The sequence below is a fragment of the Varanus komodoensis genome, unplaced genomic scaffold (assembly GCF_004798865.1).
Source record: "Varanus komodoensis strain SLA01 unplaced genomic scaffold, ASM479886v1 scaffold17, whole genome shotgun sequence".
Taxonomy (NCBI): Eukaryota; Metazoa; Chordata; class Lepidosauria; order Squamata; family Varanidae; genus Varanus; species Varanus komodoensis.
In genome coordinates, this window is record NW_025335505.1 from 22437055 (window position 1) to 22452196 (window position 15142).

The 15142-nt window shown below is 39.7% G+C and overlaps 1 protein-coding gene across 1 annotated transcript; it reads left to right on the plus strand.

Annotated features, from left to right (window-relative positions):
* Nucleotides 1-2471: 2471 nt before the first annotated feature.
* On the plus strand, nucleotides 2472-14465 carry PRL (prolactin). The gene is made up of 5 exons (XM_044426284.1): nucleotides 2472-2499; nucleotides 4873-5054; nucleotides 5929-6036; nucleotides 9032-9211; nucleotides 9649-14465. Exons 1-5 carry the CDS (start codon nucleotides 2472-2474, stop codon nucleotides 9838-9840), a joined length of 690 nt encoding a protein of 229 aa, XP_044282219.1. The 3' UTR covers nucleotides 9841-14465.
* Nucleotides 14466-15142: the final 677 nt, after the last annotated feature.

Genomic DNA, 15142 nt, shown 5'->3' on the forward strand with positions numbered 1-15142 from the left:
TGGTAACATATAGACAATAATTTCATATAAAGAAAACAAGGGACCCATCTCAAATTTAGCATATCTTATTGGTTCTATCCTATTTTCAGTCAAGATACCCTTGCTTATTCACAGTCCTAACACAGACAGTCCATTCTAGGGTTTTCCATCAAAGCATCACTTCCTTGTTTATCTTCACCTTCAGTTTTTCACCTACACAAAACAATTATGAAATAACTAATTTCACAGAGTTCCATGCATGCCTATTAAGTAGGTTTTGGTGAGAATATTCATTAAATTATCTGGAAAATTCATCAAGATTATTTCTTATTCATTTAATTTCCAAAGCTCTTCCATAATTACTGGTACTTGTACATGAAGGGTGTAAAAAGGGAAGAGGAAAAGCATTTCTAAGCCTGATTAAAACTATTGCATCTGACAACAATACAAAATATTACATTATCAGAGCAACAGATGTTGTATTTGTCCACCATAACTTCCAGTGCAATTCATTTCATGAAGGCATATTCCAGGGCAGTATTTCTAGTACTTGGCAAATGACCCATCCTAAGTTGACTCTTGTGCTTTTAACAGCAGCTTGAAGGACAATCAAAAACAGTATGTTTTACAACTAGGCAGTTACCATCAAGCACTGTGCTTATCAGCACATGTGGTACAATATCGAATGGGATTTTCACTGTTTTAAAAGATCCAGGGCTTCATCAAAGAGATGCCAAAGCCTAGAACAGGGAAGGGCAACTCACCACTTTCCAGATGTTTCTCCTTACTACTTCCATCCTATTTCTTCATTGGCTAGGCTTGCTAGTGCTGATGGAAATGGCATTCTATCACGAGCTGGACATATTGTTTACTCCTGTTTTTGGTTTTGGCATTTGATCAGTGATTTTTTTAGGCGATAGAGCAAGAAAACCTGATTTTATAGGCTGGTACAGGATATCAATCCACAGATTTAGTTTAAGTATGAATGTACTTTTATTTCAACAGGTTTGCATGTGTTGAACTACTCTTATGTGCGATCAAGTTGTGTCACTCTTTTCTAGGAAAATTCAAGAATTGTTCATACTTCAAAACCAGTTCAATATCTGATAGAGAATTCAGACAATATTGACTTCAACCTGACCTCCTTGCATTTTTTTAATATAATGGGAATCCATCCCAGTCCCTGCTAATTCAAATTATGATATTTGCACATTTGTAACCTTGCATAAAATATAGTTGACAAAGAATTAAGACCATCCTGGCCAGAGCAATGGTGTTCTGGCGACTCTTCCCTTCCCCATCAAGAGGCAGATTCCCTGCTGCGTACCAGCTGCAGTTTTGCAATCGACTTCAAGGGCAACCTCCTGCCGAGACCATTACAGTTATGGAGACTGAAAGCTCAAAGGCAGGAATGATGGTTTCAAGGTGTGATTGTGGAAGTAAAACACCACAGCCTCCTTACCACACTGATCAGGTAAAAAAGATACCTTCTTTCCCTAACCTGCGTCCCCGGTGAGACCAGGCAATCCACTTGAAGGCTTCAGAGTCTATGGGAGGTATACACCAATAGCAAGTGGCTCTTCATCTATAAGTTCCAAAGCCTTTTAAGGGCTTTTTAAGAAATGTGAATCTTATCTGTCTTTCCTGCGTTACTCCTGAATTTAGTTTCACTGAGTTCACCCACGCTAGTATAGCAACCATGACCAGAATCTACCTAGGAATACAAAAAGGGTTAGATGAACAGGACAAGCAATACCCTAATACAAGAATACCAGGAGCTATCTGTTTATAGATACTTTCTCACCTTTCAGTTATCACATGCAAATAATATTTTCCCTAAATATTATCGTGTCTTAATTATTTTCAGAAACATGGTTAAGAGTACATTTTTCTGCTGATGTGATAGTCTCACAGTACAATAAGTAACACTCAAAGTTTGGCCCAACAAGACATGAAATGACTGCTCAGTAAAGATCAAAGCATACTGTCAGATTTAGGTTCTATTTTCTTTCCCTTTCTTTACTAGAGCTTTATACTTCATGATGCAGTATATAAAATATTATTTAAATATATGTTCTTGTATTCATAGCATCTAATTTTCTTCTTCAGCTTTCACTGATAGATTGTTGCAATCAGATTAAAATGGAGGTAAATTGAGGGAAACCCAGGCTGGTTATAATTTATAGGATTTTTAAAAGCAAATTTTTTAAAAAGTCTGCTGGCTCCTGTAGCCAACTTAATTAATCAGGATCCTTCCTGGAGCCCACAAACTCTTGCTGCATATGAATAGGATAATAAGGGCCATTTGATGTTTGTAATTATGAACTTTAATCTCAGTGACATGCAAGGGATCCAACAAAGGTCGGGCAAAACCTGTTACATTGATGCATGATGGACGCCAAAGAGTATATAAAGATAGAACCTAAAGATGACAAGAATGGGAACTTGCATCTTCTGTCTGAGAAAGCAAATCAGCAGAGATCGTTTCTACCATGACCAACAAGAAAGCTTCTTTGAAAGGTAAGGTCATTTGTCACTTGTTCCATGGGGCATTTTTTTCAGTTATATTAGAATCAAAAATTAAATTAAATCACAGGAGCCACTGAATAGGAATGGATAAGCACACCACAAGTTGCTTTCCCACTTTTATCAGGGAAATATATTCTTGCGGCCATAAGAGGGGAAATCTACCTGCAACTTTTGCACATGTACAATATCAGACCTGGTGGATCATCTCCCAGGTTCGCCCACAAAGCCCAGTGTGTTTTGTACTAAAAAGTATAACTGCAGTTGTCGATAAGACTTTTAGCTCTTATTGACAACTGCACATTAAAAATAAAGTTGTTGTAATTTTATTTCTCGTGGAATTCAATGCGTCACAATGTACCACTGTTACCTCAACTTCCTTCAGCCTGCTATCTAGCCTAGTTAACTGTGTGATCCTTCCAACGCATGGTTTCTCAGATGTAAGCCTACTACAACTAATAGGATTTACTCTCAGATAAATATATACAGGATTGGAGCCTAAAAGCTCACTCCTATGCACCTTTACTTAAATGTCACATAGCGCTCAGCCAGCAGCATGCATAGGAGGGCAGCCTCGGGGTGACCACTAGGTTGGCACTAGATCTTGCATAAACAACATCCCACTTGCACTGGGAACCCCTCATGCAGCTCAGTGTTTCCCCAGAAAGCCCATCGCGCCAGCAAATGCGGTTGCCATTGTGCTAGAGGACACTTACACTACTGCAGCATAATTTATGTTAGCAGTCGTGTCCGGCTGGATACTACTCTAAGTCTGCAAAACGCTTCCTCAGTTGCAGCTAAATAGTGCAGCGCTGTCCCTGCAAGCTCCGCTGAGTTTGACAGGATTTGCTCCCACGGAAGCACGCATATGCTTACAGCCTGAGAACTGCAGCTCCTGCGTCTTTTCATTATACTTAGCCCCATCGCCCCTTCTTCTTTGTCATCTTCTTCGTCGTCTTCATCCTCTTCTTCGTCATCTTCTTCAGCTTAAAGTAAAGCTGGTGCTACATCTGAAATGTTACATACTTTAAAATCTCTCTCTTTATACACATGTGTGCACACTCACATATAAACATGCATTTTATTACATTTAACTGTACACTGTTCTGAGAGTGTTTACTATAGAAAATTTAAATACATACATACATTAAGATTTTAATTTTTTACACTTAAGGTTTTTTTTTAAAAAAAGCCTTTAAAATCTATCAGAGGTATAAATTGGATGTGTTAATGGTGGTCATTGAGTGAAGTTCTGGTGAACTCCAACGCTCGCTGTGACTTTGGTACCGGTAGCGTTGTTGAGTACTAACTTTCCATAGCTGTTCACTGACTAGGACCCATCAATCCCATGGAAGGTCACCCAGATCCAAGATCAACAGCTACAATGAAGGGTGATAACAATCCATTGTACAGACAGCATGCATTAGAGTTTCTGTTAGAACTCATATAATAGGGAATGTGATATTTTCAGAACTCAGGAAGCCACTGTACATCATCTCAGACTATTGGCCCCTCTAACTCAGTATTCTCTAGTCTGACTGGCTATGGCTGTCCAGAGGCTCAGGAGCCCGTCTTTTGCTTCCCCTGTACTTGATCTCCTTGGAGAAGTCAGGGATTGGACTTAGGAGCTTCGGTATGCAAAACATATGCTCTGTCCCTGAGCTGGGGCTTCTCCCAAGAACTGACCTAGGCTATTGCCCCATCTATTCTACTTTATTGCTTATTATACAGCCTCTTTCCTAATTGCAAGTTAAGCAAATACAAAATGAACATGCTTGGATTTTGCCTTTCACAGAACAGATATCTGCCTTATTTGTTTTGTGTATGCTAAAGGATATGGGACAATGTCTAACCAATGTATATATTCATCAGGTATTAACTTTAATTATCTTCTAGTGAAAAAAAAGCCCTTACATACAAGGTTTTGCAGAAGTGTTCTGTCAAGACATTCAAAAGCCCTTTTGAAAGAATTAAAGCACAGTACAATTTTTGGAGGCACTTAAGAGTTACACATGTAGAAGAGTTTAAATAGCACAGCTGCTGAAAATTTGCAGATGGAATCCCAAGACAATCAAAATCTTGAGAGTGACCTAGCCACTTTCCCTCAAATTTAATTTAAACACCATATGTTCGTAGAGAAGGAAGCCACCCTTGGGGAAAGAAAGAAAGAAGGGCTCAACCTATTTTTCCACACTCTTAGATTTATGCAAATACAATTATATATCTATATTTACATGGTGAAAAACTTGATTTCCCTACATATGGTTGTTTAATGAAGTCAAGCTTTAAAGTAAGACCCATGGAATACAGAACGTATTCTTTTGAATTGTTTTGCTTTCTGGACACGTTTTATTTTTACCTGAACAGGTACACTGTTGGCTATCCTGCTGATGACTAATATTTTCATGTCGAGGAAGTGTGTAACCTCCTTGCCTATCTGTCCCAGTGAAACTGATGGTTGCCAGGTCTCCCTTGGGGATCTTTTTGACCGTGCTGTCAAACTTTCACACTACATCCACTCCCTTTCTGCTGAAATGTTCAATGAATTTGTAAGTACTCAAACCTTTTACCGAATGTACCTTTCTACAGAATGTAGTCCGCATCCTAAAGTGGACATTTAAAAAAGACACATCCAACAGGAAAGCCATTTTGGGCAAATTATAGACACCAGTGTTATTAGCGGTAACAGTCTCAGGATAAGAAAAAGCACTAGTATACTACTACTAGTCCACTACTACTATACTACTAAGTAATTTATTGCCATTTCTCTGGAAAATCTGGGTGCACTGAGCAGCTCATATTTACTGTATAAGTAGAGTATGGTGCCACCTGATTCTCAAAAGTGATTTATTTCCGCATAACAATTTAAAAAGAGCCAGTGTCATGTAGTGACCGAAGAGATCTGGGTTCTAGTCCTCATTCAGCCATGAAGCTCACTGGGTGACTTTGGGTCAGTCAATCAATCTCAGTCTACTTTACCTCACAGGTTCCTGTTGTGAGAAAACAAAAAACAGAATGGATGAGAACTATGTAAGCTGCCTTGGGTTCCTTGCAAGAGGGAAAACAATAATAAATACAATACAGTAATATTAATATTATGCAATATTAGTAAGAATAACTCTTGGTCTAACCTACCTCATAGAGCTGTTGTTGTAAACAAGAAAAAGGGGAGAGTCTTGCGAGCTGCCCTGGATTCCAGGCAAGAGGAAGACAGGCAGGATACAATTATAATGTAATATAATAAGAACAAAGCAAATTCAATGTGTTTCAGTCATAGAAGTAGACATTATTCAGCTCTGGTACAAAATTAATGCCCTTATTACCAAGGAACAAATGGAAAGAGAAAGCAATCCCCCCTTTTCTCCAATCTTTTTCTTCTTCCCATATGACAAGATATTAAAAGTAATCTTTGCTTTTCTTAAGGATGAACGCTATGCTCAGGGCCGAGGGTTTATTGCAAAAGCCGTTAACAGCTGCCATACTTCTTCTCTAACTACACCTGAAGACAAAGAGCAAGCACAGCAAATCCATGTGAGTTCTGCCATGTGTGCATGGGAATGTGAGGGCTAGGGAAGCACCTTACCTGGTATAAAGAAGCACGCCTGCAGGTGTCAGTCCAAAGAAAACAGATGGAAAGATAGAACACCAAAAATGATCATGGGAAATCTGGTGAAAACCTTTAGAAGGCAGGTTTTCAAAAACAAAGATTTGGGTGTTCTGTGAATTCCCTTCCAGGGTCAGAAAAACAAAAGAGGAGGCACAAGTGTAAAACAAACTAAGAGGAAGCAAGTTTTGAGTGATATGAATGAGGACTTAGTGAAAACCATGAAAAACAACCACCTCAGTTGCTTGTTCAGCAGCTGCAAATTCCAAACCGTGCTTGCCTCCTAATGATATATGGTTTAGTGCAGGCTTGCTCAGTCCAGGCTGGCTGGGGATGATGGATGTTATAGTCTAACATGTCTGGAAGGTGTCAGGCTTGGGAAAGTTGTCTTTGTGCACGATATATCTTTTCAGAAAGTGTCCTTTCTAACCTCTAGTCCCTGTAATAAGGAAAGGCAGACATACGGTTTGTGCTATCTCTATTTACTAGAACTGAAAGGCCCACCAAATGGAGTCAGATGGTGGCAGGAGGAGCAGACACACTTGCTTTCATGCATCATGGGGGATCAGCTGCCTAAATAAATACAAGTCAGCATCTTACAGACATTCTAACAGCCTGTCTTAGACCCAAAAACAGCTACTCTAGTCTACCGTCTGTCCAACCCTGCCCTTATCGCCAGTGTCCACCCTCTGCCTTCCTTTGGTTGCACTGCTTGTTTGAATGAAACAAATTTCAGTGTTCCTCTGGAAGAGGAATATTTTTAAACATTTCACACTGAATAAGTGGCTGAAAAACAGCAGGAATCCATTTATTTTCTCGCTGCTAACATTTCAGGTGTCTAGGAATGTGCCTAACTCCAACTATATTAAAACCTCACCTGTTTATATTGATTTCTATGGGTAGCTCTCCTTTTGGACCTTAGGGATATTTAAATATTGTTTCTCAATGTGAATTTAGAAATGGCATATCCGGACAATGAGTAGGTTCTCTCTACCATCTACATGTCTGTGTCTCTCCCTTCACCATAATTTCTGAGCCACTTCATTCTATTCTCCCTTCCTTAGATCTTTGTTCCATGGCCACTGAATAGTTCCGTTTCGACAAGACTGGTTTCCTAGAGAACTTTTGTACTGAAGGGTTCCTCCAAGTCTGATTATACTACCCTTTTGAGCATTGGTTATGCTGTTTTGGCTACATTCTCAACACTGAATTGAAAATAGAATACATGATGATGTCATTCTTTCCCTGTCTCTTGTAAAAGTTTTCTCCAAAAATAAAATTTGCCTGCTTAAATGACCCATGGAGAGTTATTTCAGATTCAAATCCTCATAAATAAAATAGGAATCTATAGCATTTTTAGCATAAAGATTCTTGTATACCTTTTTATGGGCTGCAGGTGGCGCAGTGGTTTAAACCGCTGTGCTGCTAGGCTGGTTGATCAAAAGGTTGCCGGTTTGAATGTGCACAACAGGATGAGTTCCCGTTGCTCCGTCCCAGCTCCTGCCAACCTTGCAGTTCGAAAGCATGCAAATGCGAGTAGATAAAAAGGTACCACTTCGGTGGGCAGGTAACAGCGTTCCGTGCACTTTGGTGTTTAGTCATGCTGGCCACATGACCACGGAGACTGTCTGCGGACAAACGCTGGCTCCCTCGGCTAGGAAACGGAGATGAGCACCGCCCCCTAGAGTCAGGCATGACTGGACTTAATGTCAAGGGGAAACCTTTACCTTTACACCTTTTTATAAAGTTGCCCTTGGATTATGCAATCTGAATTCACACAAATTTGCAGGAAAAAAATCTTCCACAAATACAGGAAGTTCTGGAACAGGATTGGTGGAAGCAGCCCCATCTTTTTCCAGGAAAAAGGTGGAAGTTGTGGTAGGAGGTGACATATCAGACAATGAGAGGGAAGTAGTACTGACATGCACAAGACTAGGATCCTATCCAAGGCAAATAAGTCACATATTTTCCCCAATATCCCAGCTTTTTATATTAAAAGAACCCAATTTTAAAGTTTCTAGTCCATAGACTTGTAGAGGAAATTAGAATATTGTAAAACTTCTGAAAGTATTTTTAGGTGTTGAAAGAGCACTCAGCACTGAATTTCTACTGAGTCCCAGGCAATGGATTTAATTGTGAGTGCCATTCATCCACTGAATAACGCACTTCCTCAGGAATCAAAATATGTGGCACAGACATCTATCTGTTTGTATTGGCTAGATGGGTGATGTTTGAGCATGTGGACTTAGTAGCACTGCTATTCTTCCAATGGAAAAAGGCGAGTTTGTGCCGTAGGGTAAGTGTGTTTTGCCACAGTAAGCAAAGTGAAAAGTGTTGGTGTCAACATTAGAGGGGTCTCAAGAGCAGCAGAATGGCTAGGAGGATCCCAGGAAAGCAAAAAGCCCTTTGATCTTGCAGCTCACCTCAAGCAGTGGCAAAGTTTCAAAAGAAAAGAAATCTCCCCAGAAGCAAAATACTTCAAAGGGGAATCAGACCTATGTCTGGGCATGTTCACTGAGCTATGTGTAGACATTAGAAATGGTATTAAGTGGCCTACCACAGATTGCACCTTCCATTGTGTGTTCAAATATTTTCCAGATCCCATATTTCTAAAAATGTCTCATTAATGCTCATGCTAATCATGAGATTAAATGGCATTCCATTCGACAAGGCTAAGCAGAATGATCTCTACCAGCAGAGTACTGCAAAGTGAATTTATTGATGAGATCTGGTTAGGTGATTTTGTTACCTAGTTATTTTTAAAAAAAAATCTTTCCAAACATTAATTTCACAACAGTCTTCAGCTCTGTCTGTAAGACAGACAAAGTGAAATGAAACTATCAAAAGAATATAATGCAACATTGTTCAGTTATCTACCTCCTGTATGGCACTATTTAATTTCTTCATTTTTTTAACAAGCAGCATGAGGACCTGCTAAATCTAGTCCTGAGTGTACTCCGTTCTTGGAATGACCCGCTGCTTCACCTAGTCTCTGAGGTGCAAAGAATCAAGGAAGCACCTGATACCATTCTCTGGAAGGCCGTGGAGATTGAGACGCAAAACAAACGGCTTCTGGAAGGGATGGAGAAAATAGTTGGACGGGTGAGTAGAAAGGACCCAGCTGCCTAATACCCTTCGGAAGTGACACAATGACACAAGTGTTATAGTCAGACGAAAAGTCTTCTTTTGAAAAGGTAGCAGTGAAGGCGAAGGGCCGGTAAAGGCTCCCTGATCTTAATTAGAAGGAACAAATCTATGTGCTTCCAGAGAAAGCATGTATTGTGCAGTAAGCCTTGATCTTCGAATGTTACAGGAAGATGACTCCCATTTGCAACCATTCCATTTTTTTCCATCCTTCTTACAACAGAAAATCCATTAAGGAGGGGAATATTGAGTGGCTGCGCAGTGGTAGATCTAAGCTAGAATTTCCTTATATTTTAAACAGATTCTTAATGTCACAATTTTCTCAATACTGGTAGAGACACTAACGGTGTTTGTGAAGAAGATGAGCATCATTTTTTTTTTCTCTTCCTCATTAGGTTCACCCAGGTGAATTGGGCAATGAAGTCTATTCTAGATGGTCGGGCCTCCCATCTCTCCAACTTGCTGATGAAGATTCTCGTCTCTTCGCTTTCTACAATCTGTTGCATTGCTTGCGAAGAGATTCCCACAAAATCGACAACTATCTGAAGCTCCTGAAGTGTCGCCTTATCCATGATAGTAACTGCTGAGCACTTTATAAAAATGGTAGCATGAAACCCATTCAAGCTGACCTGCTTTTAGCTTCATTGCTTTTCACTGCACAAAGCACATTTTGTGAAAAATCACATCTGGTGGTCTAAGATTTCTAAATCTATTGTATACATTTGCCTTTGGTTTTGGATTCAAATAGTTGTTCTAGCATCCAAAACTCTGTGATAAGCCAATCTTTTCTGTTAAGAGCGCTTTATTGTGTCTTTTCCTGGCATCAAAATGATATTCAAATCAAGCAATAAAAATATACTGAGATATTAACATGTGTTTGTGCAAAACTGAGATTAGTTTAACAATTTTGGAATGTGAGCTCCTTTAGTTACAAACCTTATAGGTCTTACATACAGAGTTTCACAGGGCTTGTATGTAATGGATGATCCACTCAGCCAAGAAGAACTCATGGGACCTTTAGTCAGTTGAGTGGATCATCAGTTACACCCAGGGATCCTGGGACTGCTATGGAACCCCTATTTCTGGCTCCAACAGGCAGTCTTGTTTTGCTTCCCTGAAAAGAAAGGCCTGAGTCTGTTGGGATCTGCTATTTTTTTACAGACTTCACAGAATTAAACCTACAACTAAATGCAAGTGTGTTCAAATGTGATTATCAGTGTAATTCTATACATGATTACTCCAAAGTAAGCCCCACTGTGTTCAGTGGAGCTTACTCTTGATAAATTGGTGTAGGATTTCAGCTGAAAACATTTGAAAGCTAAATTATTTTAACTTAATGGAGAACAGCACTTATAATAATGCACAAAATATTTGCATTAAACTAGTTCATGAGATATACATAAAATCCAGGACACAATCCAGATTATTTTGTTGGGAAAGGTCTGAAGAATATTTTCTTTTTTACTTGAAAGAGAAAATAGCCCAGCTGTAGAACAAACTAGTATTCCATTTGATCCCATTAATATCACCATGGTTTCACAGATCAGCAATTTAGCAAAGCAAAATTACAAACACTCTTCAGAAAGTGTTCACACTTGTTTTCCAAATAAAGACAGTATCCAATATAGAGCCAGTCTTACAAAGAGGCAAGTAAACCTAATCACTTCAGGCAGCAGATTCCAGAAGTTCCAGAACAGCTTCCATTTTGTTCCTGTGAATCTCTGTGAGTCCATAGTAAGGCATGGGTATCAGTCTAACTTCTCAGATCGAATAAAAGATATCTAAGGCTGGAACTGACCCTGTTTCTATTAGGAAGACAAGGCAAAAGTGGGCTTTCCTGTTGTCAGGAACAAGGATAACCAGGATCAGTCAGGAAAGTCCCCTTTCGCCTTGAACTTCAGCAGTTTTATTGAAAGATCACCCAAGACCTCTGCAGTTACAACAGCATGCTACCAGGTAGTGGATTTCAGCACCATCTACAAAATCACAGCCTATGTACAGATACTTTTATAACCTGCTAATCACATATACCAATACAGAGTGTTAAGTTTCCAGATAATCTTAGTACAATGGCATCCTGATGACTTTAGGCATGCCACTAATAGTGTTAATCTACAGCAGCTTCTTAGTCCACTTAAGAATTCCATCTTCTTAAAGTAACAACAGCACTAAACAGTGACCTGGCTTGGAATTGAGATGCTTTCTGAGAAAGGAGTGCAGGTTTTATGTTATACCACAAAGGCACATATAAGCAATGTTTTTCTACCAGGATTTGTCTGAATTTTCCCAGCATTGTCCAGCTGGTGACTGAAACATTGGTTTCCCCGGTGTGTCCAGACAGAATCTTTGAAAAGCCAGTTTTACCCCTGCCAAGCACATTTACTTTAGCTATTCCTCTGGGAACCTTAATGAAAAGATGAAGGGTGGGCTGAAGAGTCACTTGTTATGGAGTCCATACTTCTGAGCCTAAATTCCAAAAAAATGCTCTAACATCACCACTAGCCTATGCTACTACAGCAACTAAACCAAGTGTGCAGAAATACATACAAAACAACTGTAGTCATACACCAGAAACAGTTTTATCAGGAGTTGTGCAAACAGCTAAATTTGGTTTCTGCACTGAAGGAGCTTAACGTATACAAGCATTTTCAATTATCTTAATGAGACCACTGTAAAGACCTTTTGCCTAAACCTGGATTACCAACCTCTGATAAAGTTAAAACCTAGCCCAAATGTTTGGCCAAACCTTAATCTACATCCTTTCCTAAATTCCAAACACTTTGTCAGGACTTCCATTTGTGCAACACATTTCAGAAGTGCTAAATGATCTATAAATACCATGAGTGTGTTCTTTCAGTGTTTCTGTCCTGCCAAGAAGCTGGAAGTCCTTATAATCTTACCAGAGAGCATCTAGGTTCTTGGGAAATCTCTGACCTATTTGTGCAGACAAAAGGGTTTAAGGTAGCTTAGAGCAAAAGTATAGGTGCTTAATCATCCCAGTTCTATCCATCCTCTGAACACTTTTGAAGTGAATGCATCATTTTAGAGTGGCGTATGCCATTATGCACAGTGAAGGCTGCTTCATTAAACAGTGCATGTGTAGCAGAACCAGTGGGTAACCAGAACCATGGCATCTCTTCCACCATGCAGGTTGGTAACGAAGCAATGCAGGAAGCCTTCTTTAAAAGCAGACTTGGCTGCATTCAGCTTCAGTGTGGCTGATGACTTTGTTCCCTGTTGCTTCAAAATGAAAAAAATGGAATATTTTGAAGTAAGAACTTATTTTTTGTAATATTGAAATAGAGGGTTTTGTCCCATTACTTCTCTTGAGTACTGAGTGAATGCAGAGAGACTGCATTGTGAATTCTGAGTTCACTGGGAAGCTATTAATTCTGATTAATAATACTGGACAATGCAGACAGAAAATGTTTAAACTATTTAACTGAAATTTTGTGTATTGAGTCTCCTATTCTTTTCATGAGAAAATCTTCTACAGTCAATGTGTTGAAATAACCCAATGTATTAACAAAAATTCAGGTGTGCTTGTTTTTAGTCAGGGTTTGATACTTTCACCTTTGAGGATGATGCAACTTCTGTCAATTGGCAGCTGGCAGGGTAGATCACCTCTTCCCTAAAATCCATCACATAGTTTGCCATAGGAGGAATGTTCAAAGCATCAAGCAGAACTCTTGTCGCTGGTATTTCCAGAAATGCAGAAAAATGATAGGGAAAACGGGGGTGCTGTAAAAGAAAATGTTGTTTTATTGTCTCCTTAAATATATTTATTGGCTTCTCCACTCTTAGAACTTCAGTGTTCCAAACAGATGTTGTTACAGTGCACACAGCAGACTACATGAAGTCACCTAGCACATGTTGTATTGCATTTGTTTTTTGCTTGATTTATCAAAGACGCTCAGATATCATTTTATACAACAACCCTATGAGGCAGATCAATCTGAGCATCAAGGTATGTTCAAGGATGCTGAGAATTCAACGCTTGATCACTTGTTACTCTATGCATTTTTAATTGATAGAAAAATTATGTTAGTTGAGATTTAGCTCAGATAGCTCATTCACATAAGTAAGAATTTGTTTGGTGCTGAACGGCCTAAGCCTGCACATGCAACCTAGTGGCGTTCTGACATGGAGTTCCCATGCCCAAGACAACAGTTTACCTACAAAGGCTCATTTACTGGTATTGACAGAGCAAAGGCTGGATGCAGCAAAGGAACAGAGTATCATGAGCATAGAAGCCCCCACTCCAGATGGTGTTACTGAACATCATTTCTTGATGCTTAAGTACTGTGGCAATAGTACACATTGTATGACTGCACATATTGGACACGGGGTACCTATATTCTTGATGTATCTCCCAGTGGTCAGGGTATTAAAGAAAAGGCTAGTAAAAACACCAGTCTTGCTAATGCCATGCATACTTTGCTAAAGATATGCCAAAACACTGCTATTGATGTTGGCTGTAACTTTGCCAATAAGCAGCAGTAAGTAGCTCTTTGGTATTGACTTGACATATAAAATAATTATAGTCTCATTATTGTCTCCCAAGTTCATCTCTGTCCATGAAGATAAATTACAGCATCCCCAACTTCTGTGGCTCTGAATTCTCAAGCACTCTTTTAGGCTGATAATTGACCTGATCATTAAAAGCCATTGCTGAGAAAACTACTGTATGTGCACCAGTGCTGGGGGGTGGCAGGGGAGTCTTCAAAGCATAATTTCTGAGGGCACCATATCAAACATTATGAATTCAAGTTAGGGAAAAGCCATTTGTAATCAATGCTCATCCTGACATCTCACATAAATATTCACTTTCTCATATACGTTTGTGCTGATTTTGTCACAAAAAAGGAGGTCTCTGGATAAAATAGCCAGGAAGGAAGAATTTCTATCTTGTGCCACCTGGATGCCTTCATTCTGAAAACATTAACCCATTTTTCTCTCTATCTACTGCAAACATTCCTTTCCATCAATATGAACACCGCTTTTCCAGAAATATGGTGGTATTCTATCATTTGTAATAATACTAAGTGGCAGTACTATCAAACAATGGCTAGTGGCTAGTGCCACTAGCATCCATGGAATACTTGTGGACTACTAGTGCTGGTTCCTAGATTTCTATCCTTTATTTATTTTTATTTAAAACTTTTATATGCCATCCCCTCATGCCTCGGCATCTCAGGTCAGCTTACAACATAGAATTAAAACAATAAAACAGTAACAAATACAGTAAAATTATATAAAAAAACAAAAAAGCAACTGATAATGATAAAATTAATTTTAAAATAGCCATTAAATAAAAAGGTTTTAACCTGGCACCAAAAAGAATATAGACTCGGCGCCAGGCGCACCTCTCCAGGAAGCACATTCCATAACCTGGGTGCCACCGCAGAGAAGGCCCTGCTCCGGGTAGTTGTTCTTTTTACTCCTTTAAAGATGGCTCCCGGAGCAAAGTCTCTCCTGCACATCTTAAGGGGTGTGAGGGCATGTAAGGGAAGAGGCGTTTCTTCAGGTATCCTGGTCCCAAGCTGTTCAGGGCTTTATAGGTTAAAACCAGCACCTTGAATTGGGCCCGGACTTCAACTGGGAGCCAGTGGAGCTGATAGAGGACCTGTGTTATATGAGAGTAACGACCGGTCCCCGTCAGCAGCCTGGCAGCTCTGTTCTGTACCAGCTGGAGCACCTGGACCATTTTCAAGAGCAGCCCCACGTAGAGCATGTTACAGTAATCCAAGCGGAAAGTTACCAGAGCATGTATCACTGTTGCTAGGGAGTGCTTATCCAGGTAAGGATGCAGCTGATGGGTCAGTCGAAGTTGTAGAAAAGCACTCCTTGCCACTGCCACCACCTGAAACTCCAGTGACAGCTCTGGAG